This window comes from Aythya fuligula, chromosome 25 (assembly GCF_009819795.1).
Source record: "Aythya fuligula isolate bAytFul2 chromosome 25, bAytFul2.pri, whole genome shotgun sequence".
NCBI classification, from domain to species: domain Eukaryota; kingdom Metazoa; phylum Chordata; class Aves; order Anseriformes; family Anatidae; genus Aythya; species Aythya fuligula.
Genome location: NC_045583.1, coordinates 1,617,425 through 1,642,809, shown reverse-complemented (window position 1 = coordinate 1,642,809; position 25,385 = coordinate 1,617,425). Strand labels below are relative to the sequence as shown.

At 44.4% G+C, this 25,385-nt stretch overlaps 1 protein-coding gene across 2 annotated transcripts in view; it reads right to left on the bottom strand.

Annotated features, from left to right (window-relative positions):
- Window positions 1-25,385, bottom strand: part of RAP1A (RAP1A, member of RAS oncogene family) — a 35,562-nt gene that overhangs the window by 1,764 nt on the left and 8,413 nt on the right. Inside the window, exons 2-8 of one of the 2 annotated variants that reach the window (XM_032203177.1) lie at window positions 17,983-18,052; window positions 13,993-14,076; window positions 10,383-10,451; window positions 8,884-8,940; window positions 7,970-8,110; window positions 4,496-4,639; window positions 1,246-1,361 (exon numbers count right to left, since the gene is read on the bottom strand). In XM_032203177.1, the coding sequence (XP_032059068.1) occupies window positions 1,275-1,361; window positions 4,496-4,639; window positions 7,970-8,110; window positions 8,884-8,940; window positions 10,383-10,451; window positions 13,993-14,049 (555 nt within the window). In that variant the 5' untranslated portion in view covers window positions 14,050-14,076; window positions 17,983-18,052 and the 3' untranslated portion in view covers window positions 1,246-1,274. The remainder of the gene's footprint in view (window positions 1-1,245; window positions 1,362-4,495; window positions 4,640-7,969; window positions 8,111-8,883; window positions 8,941-10,382; window positions 10,452-13,992; window positions 14,077-17,982; window positions 18,053-25,385) is intronic. The other variant, XM_032203178.1, reaches the window with a different exon arrangement.

The window sequence follows — 25,385 nt, the reverse complement described above, 5'->3', positions numbered from 1 at the left end:
AAAAGCCACTTGAGATACACTCTTCAATTTCTTTTCCTTAAACCATTGTTTCCCCACAGGACTGAGCTATTATTTTATGACATTCAGAGCTCAGGATAAGAGACTCGATCAATAAATAAAGCACAAATCATCAGCAGCCAGGTTAGCTGCATAGCTGCACTTGTCCTGCTCAATCACAGCCAGGCTAAAGAAACGTCTGCCCACAGCGTGCCCTTCAGGTCTGGCAGAAAGGCAGTTAACCACCGATTCCAGGAATTCATCCTTGAAATTCTTCCTACCTAACCAGAAGTTTGTTTTAAATGCTGCAGGATAAGGGCACTTGTGCTGCTTTGCCAGCTGCCGTACCTAAGAGAACGGCTTCTGGTGGGTCACAGCAACGACCGGAGGCTGGCAGCATGGGCACGTATGGAACATCGACAGCCAACACAGTGAATTAACCCATCTCAACCCAGCCTGCAGGGCTTGCTTGGGCTGCAAATCTGCCCTCTGCATTTCCAGCCAATGCTCTTTGCACAGCCGACACCAGCTGAGGTGATTTGTCTGCTCTCTGATCATTTCCTGCTTCCCAGTGCTGAGCAGGGCCACTTCCCCTGCACACCTCTGTGTCGGCACCGCCACGCAGCACACGTGTGTGCTAAGATGCTGGTGTTTCTGTCCAAAACTTGAAGCTACAGAAACGCTGCTTGCTTCCAGGAGTGCGACAGAACAGCTGTAAGCACACAGAGTGCCCTGCCAAGATACACAGGAAGGTTATTTATAGTGTATGTCCAACCTTGTTTTTTGTTGTTTTTTTCCCCCCTGGTGGTCAGCTTTTCATTTTTCTGCCATTGAAATCCATGTCCCACCCAAACCAACTTGCAATTGTCCTTTTATCAGCTAGGGCTGGACAGCAGCTGCAACTACACTGCAAGTCACCCAAACGCCACTGAACTTCAGTAGAGAATAAAAAGGAAGCAAAACTGACCCAGGATGGCTCCAGCCATGGTGTCACAAGACAGAGGTAGAACTTGTAACAGCAAGAAGGCAACACCTCACCCATCTCCATCAGTTCCTGCTCTACCTGGTGCATTCATCAACGCAAGTAAAAGGAGAAAGGGAGCAAGGCAGGTATTTCTCTGCTAAGTCAGTCAGTGAAACTGGTTTTCAAAGTCCCACAAATGCAGCAGACAGGGAAGGAATTACATATTTTGGAGCAGCCCAGGGTCAGATTACCTGGGCTGCAGGTGCAGTTCAGACACCTCTTACCTGGCTCAGAGCTGCTGCACGATGGGAGCCTAAAGCAGCAGACATGATTTCTTTTTAGGCTTCTTCTTTTCCACTGGTGTTTTCCTATTTATCTGTCTGACCAGGTCATAAAAGATCTGAAAATGAAGAACACAAACTGAGTATCAAAACAATAAAGTGTTATAAGTGTCAATAATTAGACACGTTGGCAAAATGACAGATACTCTTTCCTGGTGGCTGCAGTCTTACAAATTCCATCAATCTGCTTGTGTTTACCTAAATGTGTTTCTCAAGCAGCTGCTTAAGAAACAAGAGAGTAGAGCTCACATCAGCATGCAGAATATAGGGGAGCTGTAAGCTCCTGCCCTGCCACATCCAGGTTTCCCCCTTCAAGTTACGCATGACCAAAGGCTTCAGAAGGGTAAGGCAATGGAATGGCAAAGAATCCCTTGCTTTGGGCACCCAGAAGAAAACTGGGAAAGGACAACAGCTTTTGGGTTTTGTTTGCAAAAGGACAGGCATAATACCCTAAAGGACCACTTTCTCCCTAGTGCTTCCTGGTGTCTCTGCAGAGCACCGTGTCCTTCCAGGCAGCCCTTCTCCCTGGCTTTCACTTTCACAAGTGGTCTTTGCTCACCCGCTGCGTTCATACCCTCCTAGTTCTCCTCTTTGCCATACAGGTCAGAGCTGCTGTTTGCTCACTTCTGATCTAATTTGCCTTTGTCCTTGATCTGATCTTTTGAATTTATTAATACAATCAGTGAGGAAAAACAAATTGTCTGCCCTGAACTCAGACTTTTCCAGAAGAGGATGACTACAGGGGCCTCTTTCAGCTTCAGAAATTTCTTGTGAACGCTTTTGCTGTGAGTTGTTTTCCCAGTAATAACCCATTTATAGCAAAATGAGCTTTGCAAAAATGCTTGGAGCTGGGTCATGGTACTGAGCAGAAATATTTAGAGCTCCAGAAAGCTCCACCCTTCTCCTTGTTTACTTTTTTCCTTCCCAGAGTGGCTGATTGCTCACAAACTCTTGTTGATTCAAAGGAAATTCAGCAGACAAAGAAATAGGTTATAACAAATTTCAGCTACTGGAAATCTAAGATTTTCTGGCTATTACATATGTGACAGCACTCGTGCCCAGTTAAATAGCTCCAAACAAAATGAACATACAGTGCCTTTTATCAAGCTCTGATGTAAAATATTTTAACAGCATCTGATAGTTGCTCACACATCTCCTTCCCTAAGTTTATTGCTGCAGCTTTCTGTCAGCCCCAGGCAAAAGCAGCAGTTTGGACTCTTCAACAGACACAACCAAGATCTTAAAAAGTGTGCAGACGACATACAAAGAAAAGGTTTCTGCAGGAGAAACCAATTCTCCTTCTTCTCTGCTGATGCAAACTACCTTTCAATATTTAAGCCTTTATAAACAAGGGCCAAGGTTATTCCAAAGTGATTATGATGTGCTGAGGGAGCCTGAATCTGTGAAGGCCTCAACCACCTCTCTCTGGCAGATGAGGTTCTTGACTGCTTTGGGTAGACCCCTCATTCCTCCCTGCTTCCCAGGACTAGAGTAGGGGAAAAAATATTGAAAAATCTGAAGATCTGTCATTTAAGTGTTTGTATTGACAGTGACTATGGAAGTGAAGTTTGCAGCAAGGTTTCAGGAACGCCACCATCCCTAGATGTCAGTGCACTGCAAGAACATCACACAGGTCACCAGGAAGAAACCTGAAGCACTCCTACTGAGGTCGACTCATACCTGTATTAAAAACATCCTATCTGTAGGAAAGGTTTAACTTCCAGCAAATGCAAGCAGAAATTTACCAGCCTTTAGCCTAGACTTTAACAAAGTTAGGAACTGCAAATGTAGTTTTACAAAAACAAAACCAAAGAGTAATGTAAACTCTTCCCCCCTCCATGAGCCAGCAGAACAAATAACCAAGCACAGTGAGTGGCTTGATTCATCGTGTTCCTTCTTGATTTCCTTAGTTTTTATGCTTTTTATAACAGGACAATGTGAACTAGCAGAAACACACAAAAGTAAGACCACAATAAAAACAGAAACTAATCTTCCAGATACTCATTTTCCTGGGTATGATCAAGCCTGACTGCAGGTGTGTATTTGTCCCAGCCCAGTTCTTTGGAGAACTTTAAATCACCTCTGGCTACTGAGAGGTCAGTCTCAGTGGAAATACAAATAAAGCAGGACTTGGTAAACTCCACGGTACCTGTTTGATGACTGAGCCACTCATTTCTTTGTTAGCTGTCCCAGCTTTACTACAGCTCAGAGACACACACAAAGCCCTGTCTGGCAGGAGCCTGGCTCAGCGAGCTATATTTACCAGGCTGGATTAGCGAGCACTGCAGCCAGGCTAATCCCAAGCACAGCAGCCTGGAGCTCCCGTCCCTCTCCACCCAACAGATGTGGTGCTGGGCATGTCACGCTGGCTGCCAAGAGTGCTCTGGGTCTAGTCCAAAATCCTCCTGCTTCTCCTTATCACTGTCTCCTAAACGGTCCCAGTTATCTCCTGGCACCAAACCAGCTCTGCTCAATGGGGTCACCTTAGTGTTTGTGACTGGAAAACCGGCCCCTGCCACTGTCAGATAACTCCCAGCACAGAACAAAACCTTGCTGCCGGATGGCAAGCAGTGCCACACGGCCTCAGGTAGCAGCGACATGCACACCGACTTCCGAAGGTGTTTCTTGTTTAAACACGGGAATGGGGCACACAGAGAGATGTTTGGACGTGGTCTCAGTAAATTAGCGGCTTACCAGAGGAGGACTGTGATGGGGTGTCTGCTTGAGCAGCCAGATGTAGCAGGAATGTGAAAAGCAAATACTTTCAAAACCAACAACCAACACTAAGCAACACGACAAGTAATACAATGGGGCGTAACTCACGTCCTGAATAGCAGCAGTTGCTATCTTAATAAAGTCTGTTTTCCAGGTAAAGTTTTACCTAAGGTAAGAGTCATCCAGTTAACTGGGCTTACTGATGACCCTCTGCCATCTATGCCCTCTAACACAGACCACAGAAAGCATTTGCCTGGGGATGTCACCCACCCCTTAATTAAAAAAAGAGCAGATTTCTTTAAAACAAACAAACAAAAAAAAACAACAGTAACTAAACAGATTAGTCTAAGCTGTTCTTAGACTGAGACTTCAGAACCACCCTGAATCTAACTGAAGAAGGAGTATAAGGAGGACTGCATGCTGGTCTACTGCAGTATTGATGTTAACATAACACAGGCAAGGAACAGCTGATACTTACCTCATTAACATTGATTTTAGACTTTGCAGACGATTCTAGAAAGGCACAGTTACACCACTGTCTCGCTAAGTTTTGACCCTGTTCTTTGCCGACTACGCGTTCTTCCTCCAGGTCACATTTATTGCCAACCAGAATCATTGGAACCTGGAGAGAGAGGGAGCAAAACCAAGAGATGTCACCAAATTAACATACAACACGCACTGCCCAAGTGATGCAATAGCTCGCAAAGGCACACGAGGGGGAGGAAACAAAAACAAAATAACACAGCCATGTATAGAAAAAAAACAAACAGAAAAATCAGAAACTTAGCCGAGCTCACCAGCTAAACTGGATTTTAGTAAGTTTTCCAGTATTTACATCCAACACCATTCTATAGTCAAAAGCACAGCTTACTAAAATGCATTTCAGGACGTTTATGTGACATGAGGCTGAACTGCCCATCAGCTTAACCTCTTTTAGACAATGGCACATACAGCACGTGTTTTAAGAAATACATTATACATTTCTGACCTTTTTACCTCTCTTGTCAATCTGCTGTCAAGCCAACAAGTGGAAGCACCTTAGAAGAGCGCTGCCCTGATCACGGAGGAAGGAGGAGCGATTCTGTGTGGCTAAGCATTCCCCCAGCCCCGTGCACATCACCATCTGCCTTTCTCATCACAACACAACATCGTACTACTGACAAGCTTTATGTACAGAGACAAGGATGTTCACTACAAAAGGCGCAAACGCTGAGATTGATATTAACTAGTTCAGAGTAATTGAAGTTTCCAACGAACGGCCACTCATCGGCTCAGCTCCTGAAAGGACGTCGCTTCCAATAAATAACCTCATGCCGTATCAGAATAAACATTTGGTACATGTTCAAAATATTCCTCCTACGCCCACGACGCAAATACGAGCACATCAGCTGCTCGAGATGAATGAAATGAATGATGAAAGGGGATCGACCCTTCTCCTGCAGCTGCCGGCTTTCTGAAGAGGCTGGGTGAGTCAGCGTCCCACTCCTTCAGAAGGACGGTGCCTTGGGGAAGCCGCATTCCTTGTGGCATTCCCTACAGAAAACACTACTAAGGCACCTTGGAAGTAATGCCCTGAGATACACATTTTCAGAAGGCTTTCCCTGTTTCTCAGTCACAGCCTCTACCGTGGCTGCAGCCCACCGAAAGATGTTACAAATGGCAAGCTGAAACAACCTTCAACAAGCAAACATCAAAACCATCCCAAACACCAAAAACCTGCATCTCACGTGGGCCTTGGGGGACAATACAGCCAGAGCTCAGGTGCCAGACGCTTTGAGGACTCTGAAAGCTGAGATGGCAGCGAGATCTGCAGTCCCTCCTGCGGTGCTTCACAAGCACCCGGCAGCCACAGCATCCTGTTTCCCTCATGCTATGTAAAAGTAAAAAAAAAAGAACCAACAACCAAAAGAACTGCTGATAATGGGTGTGTACCCTGTTCTATTTCCTGAAGCATTTAATTCTTTGAGCAGAAAATGAGTACTTTCCAGCTGGAAAATAAATCACGATCCACTTCCTTTGATGATTTACAATGTACTGCACATTTTCTAATCTACTCCAACGTTAATATTTGTAGTCTCTTCCAGATTCACCTAGACAAAATTAATTTTTGTATTTAAAACTCACAGGCATACTGATTAAAAAAATGACTTTTATTTTTGAGAAGCAAGTTTTACTTGTTACATCAAAAAGCTGAAGTCGCAGAACAGATGAGGCAACCCCCAAACAAGTTTATTTCCCAGAGAGTAACAGGATATTTACAACTACATGTCTAGTCCATGCTTTGCAGTTTTCTAGATATTTAAAAGAACTCCGAAACATTAAAATGTGTTGTGAACATGATGAAACATGGTGAACATGAGGGGAAAAATGGGAAAATTAGGATGTAACATAGTAGGAAAAAAGCGATACTCAGTTGAACAGCGTAGATTTGAAAGACGTGTAACTCTGCTTGGTTATTTCAAAAGGCTGCGATTTCTTAACCCAGAGCAGAAAATGGAGTTGGAAGAAGAACTTGCTTGACCATTTCCTATGTCATGTAGGAGGCTGGAATTTAAACTTTGCTGGAGATAGCTTCATGGCTTAACTACTGGGATTTTAAAAGACATTCTGAAACTAAATACAGGAAGGAGTGCCTTTTTTTTTTTTTTTTTTTAAACTTAGTTTAACAGTTCAAAAGGTTCTCAGCCTTGGATTCAAGGAGTAACATCCCCCAGCACAAAATTCAAAAATGCTCTTGCAGTAAAGCCAAGGAGGGCTCCGAAGCCATTCCGAGGTAGTCAGGATAAGGAACAGGGAGGAAGAAGAAACGCGAGGGGACTGCCTGCTCCCTCCGAGCACAGGAGCGGGATGCCTTGTTCGAACCTCACTGCCCTGCAGGGCGACATAAACCCAACACAGATGGATAAACGTGTCCTGGCTCTGCGTGTGACCACTGCACACGAGTTGCACGCAAAGGATGGTGGACACAAGGCTGCTCTTGGATTTAGCCCCCATTGCAAGAGCCATGCAAGTGATCTGTGCCCACCGAGAGCCATCACATCAGCATTCAAACCCTGAATGCACCGCTGATCCTCACGGAGCATGGGTTTGAATGAAACAGAGATGACCAAGAGACCGGGCAAACCAAATGGGCACAGATACAGCAAGGCAATCTGCTCTGTGCCCCTCGACCAAGGACGGAGCCCTGCAGGGGCACTGCCCTGCTCGCTGGGGCAGCCCCAGCTCCTGCTGCCCTGTCCCACACTGCCTGCTCACACCATGACACGAGAGCAAAGTCAAAGGAACATTGAAAAATAAAAATAAAAAAGGCTATTAATACTAGTGACCCTTAAATTACAGAGCAGGAGTCCGGTCAGTGAGCTGAACACGTCCTTTCTATTTACAGTTCAACATCATCAACTCGGACTGCTCTGGTAGGCACGGGGGACACGGGGGGCACAGCTCAGCCCCGCTGCGGGCTGGGACTTGAGGCTTTGGCAGCTGACCCTCAGGACTCACCACGTCTCTCTGTACTTCAATTTCCGCCTCTCAAATTTGGGAAAAACAACATCAGTCTCCATGGCAAGACAGCTGGAGATCTATTAAGAATATCATTACTGGCTCGTTCAGATATAATTTTTCCATAATTTTGAGGAAAATAAAGTACCGCTGAAGCACAGTATGAGGAAAACGCAAATACTGGAAAATAAATAAAATGAAAGGGAAAAAAAAAGGTTTTCTTCAATAAACTCCCACCGTTTTTCTATCACTTCCCATCAAGACTGTCAGCTTTCCAGCAAACTTGAAACGTAACACTGAAAATAACAAATAATGCTAAGGAAATTCATTTCAACACAAAACTTTGCTATACAGCAAAGAATATTCCTAGACAGAAATTATAAATTCCTGTATGCTTAGTTCCAAAAATCATTTTAATCATTTTCAAAATTAAAAAAAAAAAAAATTGACTTACATCTTCAGTGTCCTTAACCCGTAAAATCTGTTCCCGCAGGTCCTGTAAGTCGTTAAACGTGGACTGTGCTGTTATTGAATATACTAGTGCAAACCCTTGACCATTCTTCATATAGAGATCCCTCATTGCTGTGAATTGCTCCTGCAAACAAATATTTCAAAAAGTAGTTAGGTAGTGAATGACACTAAAGAACATTTACAAAGGAATACTTTTATTGTAATGGAGACAAGAACGTAGTACAGCACGGGTCAGATTTACGTATTTATCCCTCACAGAGATCCACTGCAGTATGAAAATCTAATAAAAGCATTAACACATCTCTTTTCTTTTGCTTTTTCCCTTCCTCTATTAAGAAGAGCAAGACTCCTTCCAAAACCAGGAAAAGGTGCAACAAAACCAATAAAAACACATCCACAGGTATACCGGGGTATGCCCCAAAGCGTAACACAAGCCATTAGCATTTGGTCGACATGTTCTTCACTCATCTTCCATTTATTTCCTGATAGAGCGTTGAGCAGGAGCCTGCTATCAGGCCAGTTCCTCAGATGACAGATCTGGGCTATCACTTCAAGTTCTCTAGCTGCAGACAGGCCCACGTCTCACGCACAGTGTGGCACTGTCACGAACACGGCCACGTGGGAGGGCAGTGCCCTTCAGAGCCTGCTGCTTAAGAACTTTTTGGGCTATGTTTTCTGGCCACTTGCAAAGTTAACATGCAAACCTACCCTGTATCAGAATGTTGATATGGCAATCTGCTTCTGGGTTATTAAACAGAACTGTTCTATTTTAATTGTTGTGCCTGATCTATTGCTTCTTCCTCGGGCAGGATTATTATATTAAGTTCTGTGCTTATCATCTTGTTTTGTTCTTGATAAAGAAACTCTGTACAGATTAGGAAAAGAAATCATACTTACTGTCCCTGCTGTATCGAGGATTTCAAGCATACACTGTTGACAGTCTACTTCCACTTGCTGCATAAAAAAGGGAAGAGAGAAATACAGTTAAAACTAAAACCTCTGAAATTAAGGCGAGGGAAATCTCACCTTAATTTCTTTACTCCTGAAGCAAAGACCTCTGTAAGTGAGCCAGCCACCTGCACTTTCCCAGCACTAAGAGAGGCTCTGCTATTAGAAGATTAATTACACCTTAAGCTGGCATTTGGGGCAGCTCACTAGTGATCCAGGACTCTTTTGATTATAAAGGCCTAAATAAGTTGAGATATTTACAATGAGCCTCTCAAGTCAGATAAAATCCATTCCTACAAATCAAAAGGACCTTGAACTTCAGTTGTTTTTTTTTTTGTTGCTGTTGAGGAGGGAGTGAGGAAGAAAAGAAAAAGCACAATATTTAATAAACGTCACACTAAGGTTTAACAAGTCTTTTGGAAGCTAAGAACCGTCTCAGATCCACTAAGGGCAATTCCAGGAAAAATGAATAAATTTAACAGCAGAACTCGTAACAGAATTTACATTGAATTATCACAGGCACAAATGCTACAAGTTCTTGTTTTCTGTTTGGTGTCTTTAATTATGGCAACAATTATGCTAGCCTGCAAAACAATGGGTTACTTGACATCAATCCCCAGAAGAAAGCAGCTCTGTTGATAGAGCTGTGTAACACCAGAGTCAGGGATCCTGACAAGTATTTCTGCTCAGCAATTACAAGCCTGCATCCAAAACAGCTGTGAAGAATTTTTTATGCGCCTTCAAACCAAGCAGAACGTATTTAAACTAAATAGTAAAACAATCATTCCTAGCAGAAAACAACAAAATGCAATCGCTGTGCTACAGTAACACAACCTACTGTGATAAATGGTGTGTGTAGATATATACCTTTTCAGATCGTATGTTAGCAACAAATATTGATATATTTATGCTTTGAAATAATAATCATTCATCAAATTACAGCAAAGAGATATGAGTAACAGTCTTTGGTGCTTTAATACGTTGCCCAGGCACCCATCAACAGCACTGGCACCGGGATGAGCAGTATGCCAGGCTGCCAAGAGCCACAGCTCGTACACCCATACAGGAGCTAAAAAGTCAGCGATGGCTTGGGAAAACACAGAGAGAGATCTCTGGTCAGGTGCTCTAACCTCTTACAAAGAAACAGTCCAAGAGCAGAAAGCTAAAGCCTCAACTGAAGTCATCAGAGATTTAAAGCGAAAGCTCCTAGTTATACAAAGTAACAGAGCTTTAATTCTTATATTAAATAGAAATAAGAACAGCCAAACATCTACATGAATGCACTTCCTAGATTGATGCTTTTTTATGCATCATTTCTTGCTATGCTTTTATGCATCCATAACATTCTCATAAAAAAAACCTTGCTCATTTTGATAAGCTTTCGTTGCATTATTAAAAACAAGCAAGCTCCGTGAGACTTGAAAAGAATAGAAGTGATGTTATTTTACCTTTCTGTATGAATCTTCTATTGTTGGGTCATATTTTTCAACAAAAATTCCCTGAACGAACTGTACAGTCTGGGGAGAGAGGGGAAAAAAAAAGTGAAGTAACTGTGACAGTAACACTTAACCAAGAAACACTTTCTGAACAAGTAATAACAGAAAAAACACTCAACACTGCTGATAAACTTCAAGTGGGGAGAAGGGAAAAATACACACATTTTCAATTATTTAAAAAGAAATCTGCGTAGTTTCTGTTGTTTTATGAGCCACTACTCAAGCACATTTTAAAACTATGTGAGACAAACTGTTTGCTCATTTCTTCATAAAAGATGAAGGCATCTCAAAAATAAAGGCATTCTCTAAAATGCCTTTATTTTAGTGTCTGTGACTTCAGAAGAATAAAAAAAACACCAAATATGGAAGATGTGAAATTTGATCAGAGGAACTGGCAATGTGTGTGCTGTGGAAAATGCAGATTTCAATTGTGTTAGAGTTACAGTGGAACTACTCTGGATTACACGCAGAGCACAGACATATTTCAGAGTAGCGAGCTGAATCTGGAGAGTCTCCAGATACTCAGTTTGTATTAAATCATTAAAGAAGGAGACATCATTCATTTCAAAGAGGAAATCTTTCTTCTCCTATATAATTATTCCAAGTGAATCTACTCTAAACATTTCCCATCAAGCTGTCATTTGGATGCGCCCCATCTCTGGACACTCAAGCTCCGTACGTGGCATACTTTGGCTCCTGCTGGTCTGTGGTTTCACTTGTCCTCTGGAAGACACAGTTTGCTTTTCCTTTTCTGTACCTTCTCTTCATAAATAGGAAGAGCATTTTTCTCTTTGATGTCTCCTCTTATTGGCAACCCTGCATGTGTTCCCTGCATCTAAACAGTCGTCTGTCCTCCTCCGGCGCAGTGCTGGGAATCAGCAACTCCCAGGTGCAACCAGACAGATCTGCACCGGTACCAGTTTGGTAAATTGGAATAGTTTATCTTTGTAACACTAGCTATAGTGTTAGTTCTTTGCAATTTATTCCCGTGCAATGACTGCTGCTCCGAGCACTCCCCAGCTCAGCGACCCGTGGCTGCAGAGCCTCGGGCTCTCCCCATCTCTGGCCGGGCGCAGCGCCGTGCTCTCACCTTGGGTGCAGCACGGGTGGGTCCGGAGGTTTGGCTGATGTTGGTAAAGCCAAGTGCCAAGATCACAGCACTTAATTTTATCTCTTTAAATATCAACAAACACAGCAAACATCTTTTGCGAACAGAGCTTTCCATGAATCTCTAGTACAAATTCTGCCAAGTCGCTACCTGTTTCAAGAAGTTGTGTTTTGTTTGGACAAAAGGCTGAGATTTTTCTGCAACGGGGTTCACTTTTGCCACACAAGGACTTTCAAAGAGTGGCACATACCAGATGCATGCAGAAAGCCTTGCTGTGTGCTGAAAACTGAGCATTTCTGAGCATTTCTGAGCATTTCCTTATTATGCTCCTTCTTTTAACATAAATAAATAAATAAAATCTAGTACTACCTCACTCAAAAGCCATCCTATTTCACTAAATAATCCTGTATTAATAAGCCTGAACCATTATTAGGGGGTTTACAATGTTATACCAATAATGGCAACTAACAATTTCAGATTACAGACTGTATTGTAGGATGTTCAGCACAGTTACTAACCGAACAGAGTCCAAAGAAGATTGCTGTTTGCTAGGAGGTTAACATTTGGACACTGAAGCTGGTCAGAGCTGTACAGCTGCACCCTGTGAACTTTTTTCCTGTTTGTGAAGCAGCCTCCAGCAAGAGAATGTGACAAACCACTCACAACATTTTGTCATTCTGCTAAAACTCAGTCTTATTTCATATCCACAAACGCAGTACTGCTCAGAAATAAAACTTAACCCACAGGAGTTAAAACAGGAGGATTCGTAGCGAAACAAGAGCATTTTGTAATCTGCACTCCCAGTGAAAACACTGGATTGAAAACAAACACCGTGCTCTTTGTTGGGTACTTAGCTTATGCAGTTTGAAGAAAGAAATTTTAAAGTGACCTCTGTATTATTTTAAGTCCCACCCTGCCAATACCTGTCAGTAAGTTGGTCATCTGGTAAGATAAATATGATTCTCCCTCAGCTACTAATTGGCACTTACTGTGTCCTGCCATAACCATAATGGACCAACACTGCATATGAATTACCATGCGTGCTTACTTGGTACCTAGACCTTAACTTTGGTTTACCAGACTTTTCACAATCAACCCACCAGCAGTACATACATACAAAAGTTAGGGTCCTCAGTGATTTAACCCAATTTGCGTCTGTACAGGTGGGAGTACACAAGCTCATCATATACAATAAAGGAAAATACAATCTCCAGAACTTTTGAGAATAAATTTTGGAAAAAAAATACTATAGTAAGAATTTAGAAAAATTAAGTATTCACATTTCAACTTTTAAAAAGGCCAGTGATGAATGGGGATGCAGAACTTTACATCAGAAATGAGGAAATTCAAAGTACTTCACATGCTGAATAGTTTTTACGCACGGTGTATTCAGAAGCGCCCAATTATACCAAGCGAATCCTTCAATATTACATAATAAAGCCAAGATAATCACGGAGAATGCTCACGGAAAAAGCAATGCGGATCACTTAAGTTGCTGTGGAAGAACAGCGCATCAAAAATTTGTACTCCTACATCTTGTAAATATTAGGAAGGGATCCTGAAAGAGTACCTCAAACGTGATATGTAATTGAACAATCTTTCCTCTCATTCAACTAGATTCTGCAGGTGATTTGACAAGACTATTAGCAGCCCCTACCAGCAGAATAAAAAACAGTGAAAGAAGTAACTATCTACGAAATGAACGGCTGGTCAGCTATCACCCTCTGTGGAAAGGAACATGGTGTGTTTCCTTGTCTTACATAACTTTACACTTGACCAGTTCTTTGCCTTTCTTGTTGGGGCGAGCTGCTTGACTGATTTGTGATAAATGGGTGACAGAAACCTCTCTTACAATGCTTTACTATCAACTCTGCTATGTAAACCTCTTACTAGAAACAACACAAGCACTTAAGGAGTGCAAAGTGTCATCAGTCTGCTTGTCCCTCTGCTCTGCCTGGAGGCAGCTTGCTATTCCGCCCTGGGGTTTCAGGCCAGACAGCTCCTTCAGGCTCTGTCCATGATGGAAAACAAGCCACCTTCGAGGTGTACTCCTCAGCTGCAGCCTTCGCCACCATGCAGGGCAAGTCTTGATTCATTCTTCTAGCCTAGGCTAGACTTTTCGTACTTGGGGACATTCAGTTATTGACAGTATTACACATCCGCAGAAAGCAAACATGAAATGCTAACTGTTCTAGCAGGGATGAATCACCCGTTTCGTCTCCAAAAACTGACACAAACTCACAGATCCTTCAGCCACCTAACAATGGCTACCTGGAAGTCACTGCCCATATTAAAAGGATTAATATGCCCATAATTTAATAACGATAATTTAATAATGCCCATATTAGAAGTAATACAAACATCCCAGTTCGTTCAATGAGCAATGCCTGCAGTGAGACAGGCCAGCCTGGAAGCTCACGCAGTGGTTTCAGGACCACTTCCTCAGCGACTCACCAAGGCGGACTTCCCCACACCTCCTGAACCAAGGACCACTAGCTTGTACTCACGCATGGTGTGGTCTGTTCAGATACCGACGATCTAGAAGGCAGGAAAAAAGAAAAAAAAAAGCAAATGGTTACAAATGTACCTGTACACACACCTTCACGACACAGTCTTCTGAAAGTGGTCTTGTGCTCCTGTTCTCCAGATGCTGCTGTGAACAAAAATCTCTATAGGAGCAGCTAAGACTGTTGTTTTCTGTGTGAACTGCTGCCAGCTCCAGTTTATACCAAACAGAACAATGACCAAACTATAGATCCCCCCTCCAATATATTTAAATATTCAAATGTGCAAACTGCACGCAGCCCCATGCTTCTACAGTGAACCAGCCAACGTAATGCTTCCTTTGACCTCGCCATAAAGCATTTTAATGATTTCAAACTTTGCCCTGGAACTCGCTGCCTCCCAGGTTTCGGGATGCCCAGACCCGGACCTGCCAACCTTCTGCTGTTTGGAAACGACGAGGATAAACACGATCACAAGCAGTGCCCGGGCACACAGCCCCCTCCCCGCCACACACCCCGCGAGTGCCACCTTGCCCTTGCATTCCCAACGTTTTACAGCATAAAGCCGCGAGTACGAGACAAGAAAATCAGGTTAGTAAGATGCAAGCAGGGAGGTTTATTTCTCCCGCAGCAGGGCAGGATTTAGGTCAGTATTTTCTCTCTGGAAAGGTCAGCCTGAGCTCGCGGCTGCCAAGGCAGAGCCTCGCTGCTCGCCCAGCAAGGCCTGTGCCTTTTTAAGGAAATCTTCCAGCTCCCCGAACGCGCTGCGCAGCACCACAAAACCTCTCATTCTCATCGCGATTCCCTGACAAATAAGGCAAGTGACAAAGCTGGCGATAAACATTTTACACTCTGTTTACATTACAGGCCAGGCTGGGCTGTCCCTATCAAGGGCGCTGAGGCAAACAATGACCTCAGCCGCGAACCATCCCCTGCTCCTTCCCGGCGAGATAGCGCTTTCTTCCCAAGTAAGGATTCAGAAACACGAACGCTATGAGGCTGGGGAAGTTTCATTTCTCACAGGCATTTCAAACTAACGTTGCACGGGATTTATGGGCTCGCTGGCTACATCTGAGGACTGGGTTAGAAATAAAGACGTGTTCCTCGTAGTTCCCTGCAGAGCTGCATCACCTTGCTGCTGTGAACAACCATCCGCGAAGAACGGGGATCGCATCTTTAGCCCTGCTGCTGCCTCTTTGCCACGGCAGACAGCTGACAACCTGTGTCGTGGTTTATATAACCATTAAATTGGGACTTTTAGCTTTTTTTCCTGTCATTTGAACTCCCAAGGGCCACCTGCCACACGCTCCCCAGGCACAGCCCTGCACGCGGCCTGTCCCCAGCACCCTGCTTCCAACCCTCACCCCTCACCCACACTGCGTCCTGTGGTCTACATGGGACACATATGGGTTAAAAAATTAATAAATAAAGCCCACGTGCAGTCGCAGAGGAAGAGGCACCCAAACCCTGTGGCCAGTTTAACGCAGCTTTAAGCTCACTTTTACATCCGAAGGACAGGAACTGGGGGCTCGCCTGCCTGTGCTGAGGCTCTCACGTGGCCGAGCTGCTCTTCCCTCGCCCAGACGTTAGAGGGAGAAGAAAGCAGAAGTCAGCAGCAGCAGCTTGTACTTTCAGGCACCTTGGGGCTGTTTTTCTTCAACCCTGGAGGCCGCTATGAGCTTTGGTTGCTTAACTTCATAGAAATTGTGAAACTAAGTTGAACCGAAAGGGATTTTCCAGAATGCTAAATTCAAATGTCTAAAAACAGAGCAAGCTGTGTCTATGCACTGCAGTACACTGACAACGTTCTTGGTTAAGATACTGTCAGCTGCAAGTTCTTCTGCTTGAAAGTTTCCCTGAGAAGTAACATTCACTTCCTTTTTTTTCTAAGATCATGATTTTGGTTGGGAAAGAGAGGGGAATTCCAAATAGCAATGCTTTTTCCTTTGATAATCCTTAGAAATTAAAAGGGAATGACTTTTTTATAAAGTGTAAATGCAATCTATTGATCTAGTCTATCTGCATCTTCTATGGTTCCACAGTCTGCTCCACCCACGAAAGCCCCTGAAAGTAAATCAATCTAAGGGTTAAATTTAGCTGTGAACTCTTTCACTTCTTATTTATAGTAAAAATACTTGTGGGAAACTTTCAGCTGGGAGTAGCACAAGACTAACTTCTCATTTCTTCTCTGCAATATTTGCTGATTTTTTTTTTCAGGTGCAACAGGAAACCAAGATCCTGAAACGCATGAGCCTTATTACTGTAAACTCCACACGCCTTAATTATCTTGTAGCTCTTTCACAAGTATGTTAATGTTATCTGTTTATACAACATGAATGGAGTGCTCCAGAAATTACTATGCCGCATCCTAGCCAACTTTTCGTTTGGCAAACTGTTTATGCCCACCTAAATACAGCAAGACACAGTAGCATTCATTTCCACCCCGAGCTCTGTGCAGCAGAGGAGCATGCTGTGAAGCAACAGCAGCATTTCAAAATGGCATGAAATTACGGGTGCTTAGTGTTTCTTTTGATTCGAGAAAAGCCTATGATCACTAAGAAGTGTAAAAAAAACCTTTTTGTTGTTTCACATGTTGCGAAACTGGTCTCATTAGCTCTGAAGGGCAAGGTGCAAAAAGAAAGCAAAAACTAAGTGTGTCATCTTGCTCGTGCTCCCCTTCCTCCTTCACACACAGCTAGCGAGGTACAGCAGGACAGGCAGGGGGCAAAGAACAAATTTCACGTTAAATGCCCTGGCACTGCTCTGAGCAGCAGGCTTGCTCCACCCTAAGTGTCAGACCAGGCTACCAAGCACCTGCACAGCCCCTTTAAAACACAGCAGTAATAAATCAGTAGGGTCCAGATTGCAGCTACAATAATGAACAAACTTTGCTTCCACACTGCAAAGCACCTGACATCTCACGATTAATCTCTTCCTTGTTTAACAGGAGCACCTCTTTGTGCTGTCACGAGAGTGCCCAGGCTGCCAGCATCAGCCCCCTCCCAAAGGAAGGACGAACATCTCCAGCAGCTTGCCCAAAATACCTGGCCTGGGTAACCTTCACGTGGTGTCCATCACGAGAAGAACAAGCCATATGCACCTCTAAATGTCTACATATCCAAGAGAAAAACCTCTCTAGTGCCATTTATCTGCAGCTGGTCAGATGCTTTGGGCACTGATGAAGCAATCCCACTGCAAGAGAACTGTGTGGGAACATGGGCCAGGGTCAGTCTCGTTCACAACCCAAATGACAAATTAGCTGTTCCTCATACAAAAGCCTCACCAGCTCATCAAGAAGCCTGTAATTTCACAGAATGCTAGGGATTGGAAGGGACCTTGAAAAATAAAATTGGGTAGTTGGGTAAAGAAATGCAAGCAAAGAATAAACACAAGTGCAACTCTGGAAAAGGCTGGGTGCAAGAACCTTACGCTAACCCGAAACGTGATGTGCACCTTGTGCGATGCGGATGCCTGAGTTCAATTTCACACACCCAAAGAAGGCAGCCTGCATTGCTGCTTGCTCCTTCCTTCTCTGAACACTGATAGGGCCACTGGTGTGAGGTAGATGCACCGCTCAGCAGGAGGAAGACAGTGGTAAAGGCACGTGGCTTGATGGTTTTGCATAACTTCATGAAACGTTGGGCATAACTGATGATACAAGCCCCAGTAAGACGATAACAAAAGACTTAAATGAACAACAACAAAAAAGAAATTAAAGTAGACACATTCTTGGCTCAGCCTCGGAAAGAAAACCTCTGAACTATTATTATATGTTTGTATTTTGTACAACAGCAAAATAACACCAGGAAAGACAGAGCACGCTGCTTCAGAGTGGCGTTTTTCCACTACAAGAAACAAGGTTCAGACAGCTTTTAACTTAACCTCAAATGCTGCCTTATACATTTATCAATTCTCAAATGAGAACATTAAATACTCGTACCTTGGCATAAAAGATCTCTCATCAGTGTTAACAGCACTACTGAAGTTTTTTCCAGGCTCCCTGCAAGGGACTGAAAAAAAAAAAAAGAAAAAGAAAAATTAATTCCTCAGAACATATTTTTCAGATGATAGTGTATGTAAGCATCAAATCCACTCTTCACAGTTTGAAAGTAAAATATGCCTGTTATAAAATTTGCTCTTTGCTTTAATCAAGGGAGCTCTACACAATCTCTGAACACCAGAATCAAATTCTCTTAAAAACAAAGCCTCCAGAGCAATTTAACCCTGCTTCTGGTAAGTGAAACGTTATGGGGTCAGGAGAAAACCAATGGCAAAACAGAATTTCAGCTTGATAACATCATTAAAAAATGCTTTACAAACTGGACTTGCAGCTAAGGTAAACCGTGGGAAGGAACCAAAATTGAACCTATTCGGTTAGAAAGCAAAGATCAAGCAAAGCTACCACTTGTGCTCAATACAGACGCCAGCAGCTCCAGCTGCTCCACGCACTGCCACCTCTTTAGCCTCAGATTTCATTCAGGAGCATGGCTTAATATCATGGCTTATTTTTGTGGTTTTTTTTAAACGAAAATTTCAAGCTCCTGGTTTTTGGCTACCAGATCTGACAGCAGTGAAATACAGTCTGAAGACACAGTAGGAAAACGTTGCCAAAGGGAAAAGTACTTCTCCTCTACGCGCTGTTTTTTAAAATCAGTGTCTAAAAAGCTTGTCAGTTTGCCTTACATCAAATTTTATTGGCTTTGTGCTGTTGCCACTTCTGTCCACAATCCCTGAACCTGTAATTTGACAACTACAATTACAGGACGCTCACTCCTGTTTCCAATCTCACACTTTTTACTGTTTCCTTAGCACTGCCTTCTACCTCGATACCACAGATCTCACCCCCAAATAATCTCACCCCCAAATTAATCCGTGTCATCCTCCCTCTGCTTCTGCCCATTCATTGCTCAACTGCCCGAGGGATGGGAATTTCAAAGAACAGTTCAGTGACCGATTCCCATTAAAAGCCAGCAGCAGCTCAGTATTCCTCTCCTGCACTTTGTTTTATCCCAAACAAAAAGACACCTTCGTTCTGCAGGAGATGCGCGCTGCTCCAGTTTCATCCCCGGGTTTCTGATGGGCTTTTTCTTCCCGAGACTGCACAAAACCTGCACAACTTCACTTACAAGACAGGCTCAAGTCAGCCGAAACCTGCCTGAGGCCAGACCAACTTTGCAATGCGTTTTAGGAGATGAAAATTTCCTGTACCGAGACCGCAGGAAAAGCAGCCTCCAGCAGCTCAGCTACCCAGAGCAACCTTGAAGGGGAGCAACTGCCGCTTAACCGCACTGCCAGGGTGAAATCCAACGAGTGCTGCATCCCCTACAAAGCACAGCTCTTTTACAGAGCCACGTTTCTCTCTTCTGTCCCCAACGCGGTGCCATGCGCTGCTGGCAGGCACAGGAAGCCAGGCACCAGGCACCGATGCTATTGGGGGCCCCAAAACGGATCCAGCACCTCTGCCTCCTCCCCAGCACCTGCACAGCCCCAGCCCGTGGTGGGATGCAGCGGGGTCAGCGCTGGTGGCACCCCAGGATGCCTCCTGATTTGTGTTTTTTCAAAATATTTTAGCAGCTCTGCACCCAAAACTGCAGAGCCACGGGCAAGTGTCACCTAGAAACCATAGAAATCAAAATGCTTTAGAAACAGAAAACAAAGTTTTCAAAATCCTTCTTCAATACTTTTCCAAACACAATAGGAAGCGAGTCTGCAGCCAAGCACTTTGCTCAGGCAGCTCTTGCTGCAAGCACCCACTCGGATCCAATTTGCAGACACCTGAAAATAGGGAATTTCATTCAAAGTGTTGACACAGGCTCAGCTACGGGACTGAAGACAGATGACAAACCAAGAACGCCGACTGCATTTGCACTTGAGATCAGCAACACACAGCCCTAGGTTAAAAAAAAAAGGCAGGGGGGGAGGGAGAGAAGGAACAGAGAAAAAAGAGGCACTGAGCAAGCACAGACAAAACCACAGGCAGAGGCATCAGTTCCTAGAGACACAACGAAATGGCCTCTCCACGTGCAGCTCAGCAACGTGCACCCCTGGCCGTTTGGTATTTTGCTCCGTTCCCAGGAGAGATTCCCGGTGGGGTGGCCAAGACGGGGACTCAAGGACATCAACCTCCTCCTCTGACCCGGCTCGCTCGGCGTCCTCACCTCCGTCCTGCACACACGGAAACCAAGGCGTCTGACGTCCTCAGGGGGACGCGTGCTGTCAGCGTGTTATTTAGTGGTCGGGCTGGGGACAGAAGCACACCGATGGCCCCGGGATCGCTGCCACCACCGTGCCGGCGCGGGGCAGGTTCCCGGTGCTACAGCCACCGTGGTTATTTTTACCCTGGCAGCTCAGCGCTGAATCACGGCTACTATAAACAAACCTGTTTCATTTTGAGCTTGGAAGTGTTCTCCATGCCAGTTTCTTTTAAATACTACCGACTAGGCCATGAAAAACTGAGGTTTTTTAGTTTCTTTTATTTATTTTTTTTTTTTGGTAAATGTCTCCTAAACATTACTCATCACTCCAAAATCCTGCGGCACCAGAGCCAGGGCAGCCCCCGGCCGCCTGACAGCTCCACTCGCCACCTGCTTGCAGCAGGAATCTGTTACACACCGTGTTCTTGGATATTAAATTACTCAATCAAGCCGAAAGTACATTAAATACTTCCCTAATATTAATCAAAGCTGTCAACAATTATGCAACGGTGGCACGTAAGCTACGGAAACGTGATGGGATGAGGGATGGAGGATCACAAATGAAAGGGTGCCTGCAAATCACACAATTAATTAGCAGAGGGCTCTCCCAGAAAAACATTACCACGGACTTACCCTGCTCCTTAGCACAGCATTTCCTTACAACATCAGAAATTGCTGCCATGGACGCACTTGCCAAGTCACTGCACCAAGGCAGTCAATCTCCCTGCCTTTAAGGTGCGCTGAAAACCTCCCCCGCCTGTCCTGACGCTGTCAACGTCAGAAAAATGAGAGGGGGAAAAAAGACAAGACCAAGCAGAAAGCAGGGCTTCAATGTGATTTTCATGCACAGTTTGACAAACTTCCATCCGCACAATCTTCAGAGCCTGACTTGACTTCGTTGCTTGTTACTGCAGCATCCAACACCCAGGTAAACAGATGCACTACCACTAAATAATCCAACGGGAGGATTATCTGACACATTACGACAAAAATCGCACTCTCAGTTTTATGAATTTAACAGGAAATTATTACCATTTCCACTGACTGCGTTCAGCATCAAATCAGATATAAATTAGCATAACCAGCACGCAGCTAGCTGTATGTGTCACCGCACAACAGCTGTGTACATCCAGCCCCTTTAGCTTTTTAACCTTTTTCTCCCAAATTTAACTCAGGCCAAAGCCTAGGTTATTTCTGTTAAAAAACAAGGACCACGTTTCAGTTCCAGGGAGGAGCTTACATTGCCAAATTAAGCTGTTAGCTTCGGTAACTTTGCCACTAGAGAACAGGGCATTCCGGACACTCGGACCCATGCACTGCTCCGTGGAAGTACGAGCACACCCAGGAACTGAAAAAGCCACGAATGAGATGTGATTCCCTACAGTAAGGATTGGGAATTGAACCTTACCATGAGCCAGTATAAAATAAAAGTATAAATTGAATTCACTTTTAATAGTGAAAATTGTTTCAATATTATGATATTTCTGAAAGAGAACTTTCACCAAGAATTCATACATTTACCCAAGAGAAGGCAGCAGCACCTTAATTACATACCTTGCCCAACTGAGAGGCACTCACAATTCAGTAATTTAATACTAAGAAGGCATGCTTTGTTTTGGTTTTGACAGTAAAACAAACAAAAAAAAAACAACAACCAACAGCTCACGGACAGAAGCACGTGCCAAGAATTCAGCTAACGACGAGCCAAACGAACAAACAGGTATTTGAAGAAGGCAAGAGAAACCTACACTGCTCCGAGATACTACGTGCAGTATTTAACTGGAGAAGGTAGGAGACCGACCTTCCGATCTTGCACACATCCATTCTTAAAATTTAAAGTCCCGACCGTCTGCTCCTCCTGAACCACGTCCAAATCGCCAGTTTCTGCATAATTTCACATCTTCTGCGGCGTGCTGTGAAGATTACTGATTCAGGGCCAAAGCCATAAAAGCCTCAGCTGAGAGTAAAGTCCTCTCGCAGCAGAGCAATCCTTCCTGACTTCAGTGCTCTGCTGAACCGGAGCTCTGAGCAAATTAACTGCAGCGCACACAACCAGGTCAGAGAGACGACCTTCTTTGTGAGCAATCGAGCTGCGGTGTGAAAAAGCGATTTTGGGCACAAACATCTTGAGAACGATCTGCCTCGATCCGTAACCTTTTCTGCAGGCAGCTTCATGCTGAACTTGCAGTTTTAAATATCAAAATGTTTACTTCTATGGAAGTGGCTGCCTACTTGCTCACTTCAAATTGCTTTGCCATGGGAGCACTTCAGGCAAGGAACAAGTACTCTGGGCAGCCAAAGCCTGCCGTGCTCAAACGGCTAATTTATTTTTTGTCCTGTTGGTCTGCATTTGCAGAAAGTCACTAGGGACATGCGCCAGGCAGACAAAAGCAGTGAAAGGGAAGCCAGAAGCAAAACCCAACGAGCAGCACACGCAGCAGCCCTGAGTTAGAAGCCACCACGTCACCCCTGGCAGCCTCCCCCCAGGGGCTGCAGCGCTGCCACCAAGCAGCACTGAGCCGCAACGGGACGGAGGACATCCACGCACACCGGGCAGATTGAGGGAATAAACCGACTTTTCTCAATTAAATACATATAAAGCGCTCAGAAGCGCTGTGCTGCCAGCTGCTGGGGCCCGGATCAGACCCAAGCAGTGGGTGCAGGGGCAGAGGTCCCGCGGCACAGCGCGGCTGCGCTCGGCCGTTCCTCCTGGCTGCTCCAGCGAGCTCGGCAGAGGGCACGGCCACAGCACACGGCAGCCCTGGACACAGCCCTCCTCCGGAAGAAAAGTCCTTCCTCGCCCTCTTCCCCATCAGCAAAACATGCAAACATTAAAGGGCACGCACACCAGGTACGGAATCAGTTTATGGGACTTCCTCCCATCTGTTGTCTACCACGCCCACCCCTTGCCACTGATTTTCCTTCCCTCCCCCTTGGAAAAAATGTTCTGACCTTTCTGAATAAGGATTAAATTCCAGACAGAATCTAGGAGGCTCGATCGTAGCAAAACATGAAATATATTGTACTTGGTAAGAAGAATTTGTTGTGCTGATAGTAGCTTGGCAACATTCTTAACCATGTTCTTCCTGGTTTTTATAATTAGGGTAAATAAGTGACATGAGGTAGGGAGATTTTAGCCTGCACTTTAAGTAATTATTTTATTTCAGCAGTAATAACGACCAGACACCGCTAAATCCCTGCCTTTTTTTTCTGTTCAAAAAATGCCAGCAGGCCCAAGGGGGTATTTTTCATACAACTGACTGTCTAGAGTTGGAGTTTGGGGGCTGATTTTATTTTTTTATTAACCTCCATTTTTGTCAGATAAGCCCAATAAATTTATTTCACGTTCAGAAGGATTTAGAAGTTTTCTTTATCAAAGAAAACACTTTCTTAACCAGCAAAGAAAACGACTCAAAGCACTTCAGAGTGCCTTGTTTGGTGAACATCCTCCGAGCAGCATCGCCGTGGGCCACATGTCTGCGCCCAGCACAGGCAAGACCGAAAGCTCGCTTCCTTTCTTTAACCAGCACTTGCTTGCAAGGCCACACCATGATTTGGTAAATGATTTCTGAGATTAAACTTGAAACTGAGACGCAACTTAGGAAGGAATATTTTAACATTCCTTCCGAGCATTCTTAGAAGTCCTGCACTGTAGAAAGCGCTTGGAACTGATGAGAACAGGAAAATAACTCGAGGCTGCACCAACAGACGAGGATGTGGCCGTGGCAGGGAACTCACTCGCAGCAGCAGCGAGCAGATCCAGCAGCCTGGATTGCCACCAGCCACTTGGTTTCATGCAGCAGCTCTCCCCATCCTGCACAGACACTGCCATTCAGCAGAGCAGGATGACTTACAGGTCCCAAAAACATTGCTGCCCTTCAGACCTTACCAGCAAAGCTTCAAGAAATCAGCGTGCGCGTGCACACCAAGCTTCCAGACTGATCTAAAGGTCAGGTTTGCATATGCAGTCTAGAGATTTTCACTGCCTAAAAATACGGTCTTGTACGTCAGCCACGAGCAACCAGTGCACCTCTCCTGCACAACTGCAGCCCCTGAACATCTGCTGTGCCACGGGTACTTCTGGAGGAAAGGGCCCACTCACCACTTGTTGCTGGAGGTGTGTATGAACTGCCAAGCACCGATGAGCACCCTTGTAACGAGTACCTAAGCAGAGTCAGCGATGGATGCATTTTAACACCACCAAGGAGAAGTGTAACTCTTGAGATGTTTTGATGGCAAATTTTCAGGCTCAATGGGGACCTGAATAGCAGCAAGTTGGTGTACAGAATTAACTTAAATACAAACAAACAAACCAGCACACCACCAAGCTTTCTTTACTTTCTGCACTAAAATGAAGTTATTTAATGTGTTCCTAATCCCTTAGCTTTTAACTCTGCCCTGTAATGCTGCTTCCTGGAACCTCAGGACATAGGGGGACAGACATTTTCTTTTACAGCAAAAGTGAAATTCTCTACTACGTGAGGATTTTAACCAAAGGAAGATTCAAAATTTTATGAACGGTTCAGGGCTGGCACCTGAAGGGCATCAGTGAGAGCTTTTTGGCCAGAAAGGTCCAGAGCTAACCTGCAGACAGATCTGCACGGGGACTCTCATGGCTCTGCACTCTTACGTTTCTTAATTCTTCTGAACCTGCAAGGCTTGAAAGAGCAAAACAGCTTTGTCAATTCCTCCTGGAACATCCTATATAGAAGGAAAGAGGTGACACTAACCCATGAAGGAAATAGCTCCAAGTGATTTAAACATTTTTATATGAGCCATTTTAGTATTTATAGGTCAAGCTTGAATACAACCAAAATAGATTATTATACAGCTGTCTTAAAAAAAAAAAAAAAAAAAAGCCATGGGCAGTTGGACTCCTGCTCCAGAAGCAGAGAAGCTATGTTTAACTCGCAGGGGAGGAGACATCCTACAGCAGCTAACCAGCGAGCAGGAGGAGCGTCGCTGCCATCAGCCAGTTCCTCCCCTCCGCCTCACGAACAGGAACAAAAGTCACTCTCTTTTTAGTCTTTGAAATGATAAGACATAAGGCAATAGGAAAAAAAAAATCTCTCCCATATTAGTATGCAAATGTGTTAAACATATGGCCGGGAGACAGTCAGTTCTGTACTCTGATCGAGACCTTAGAACA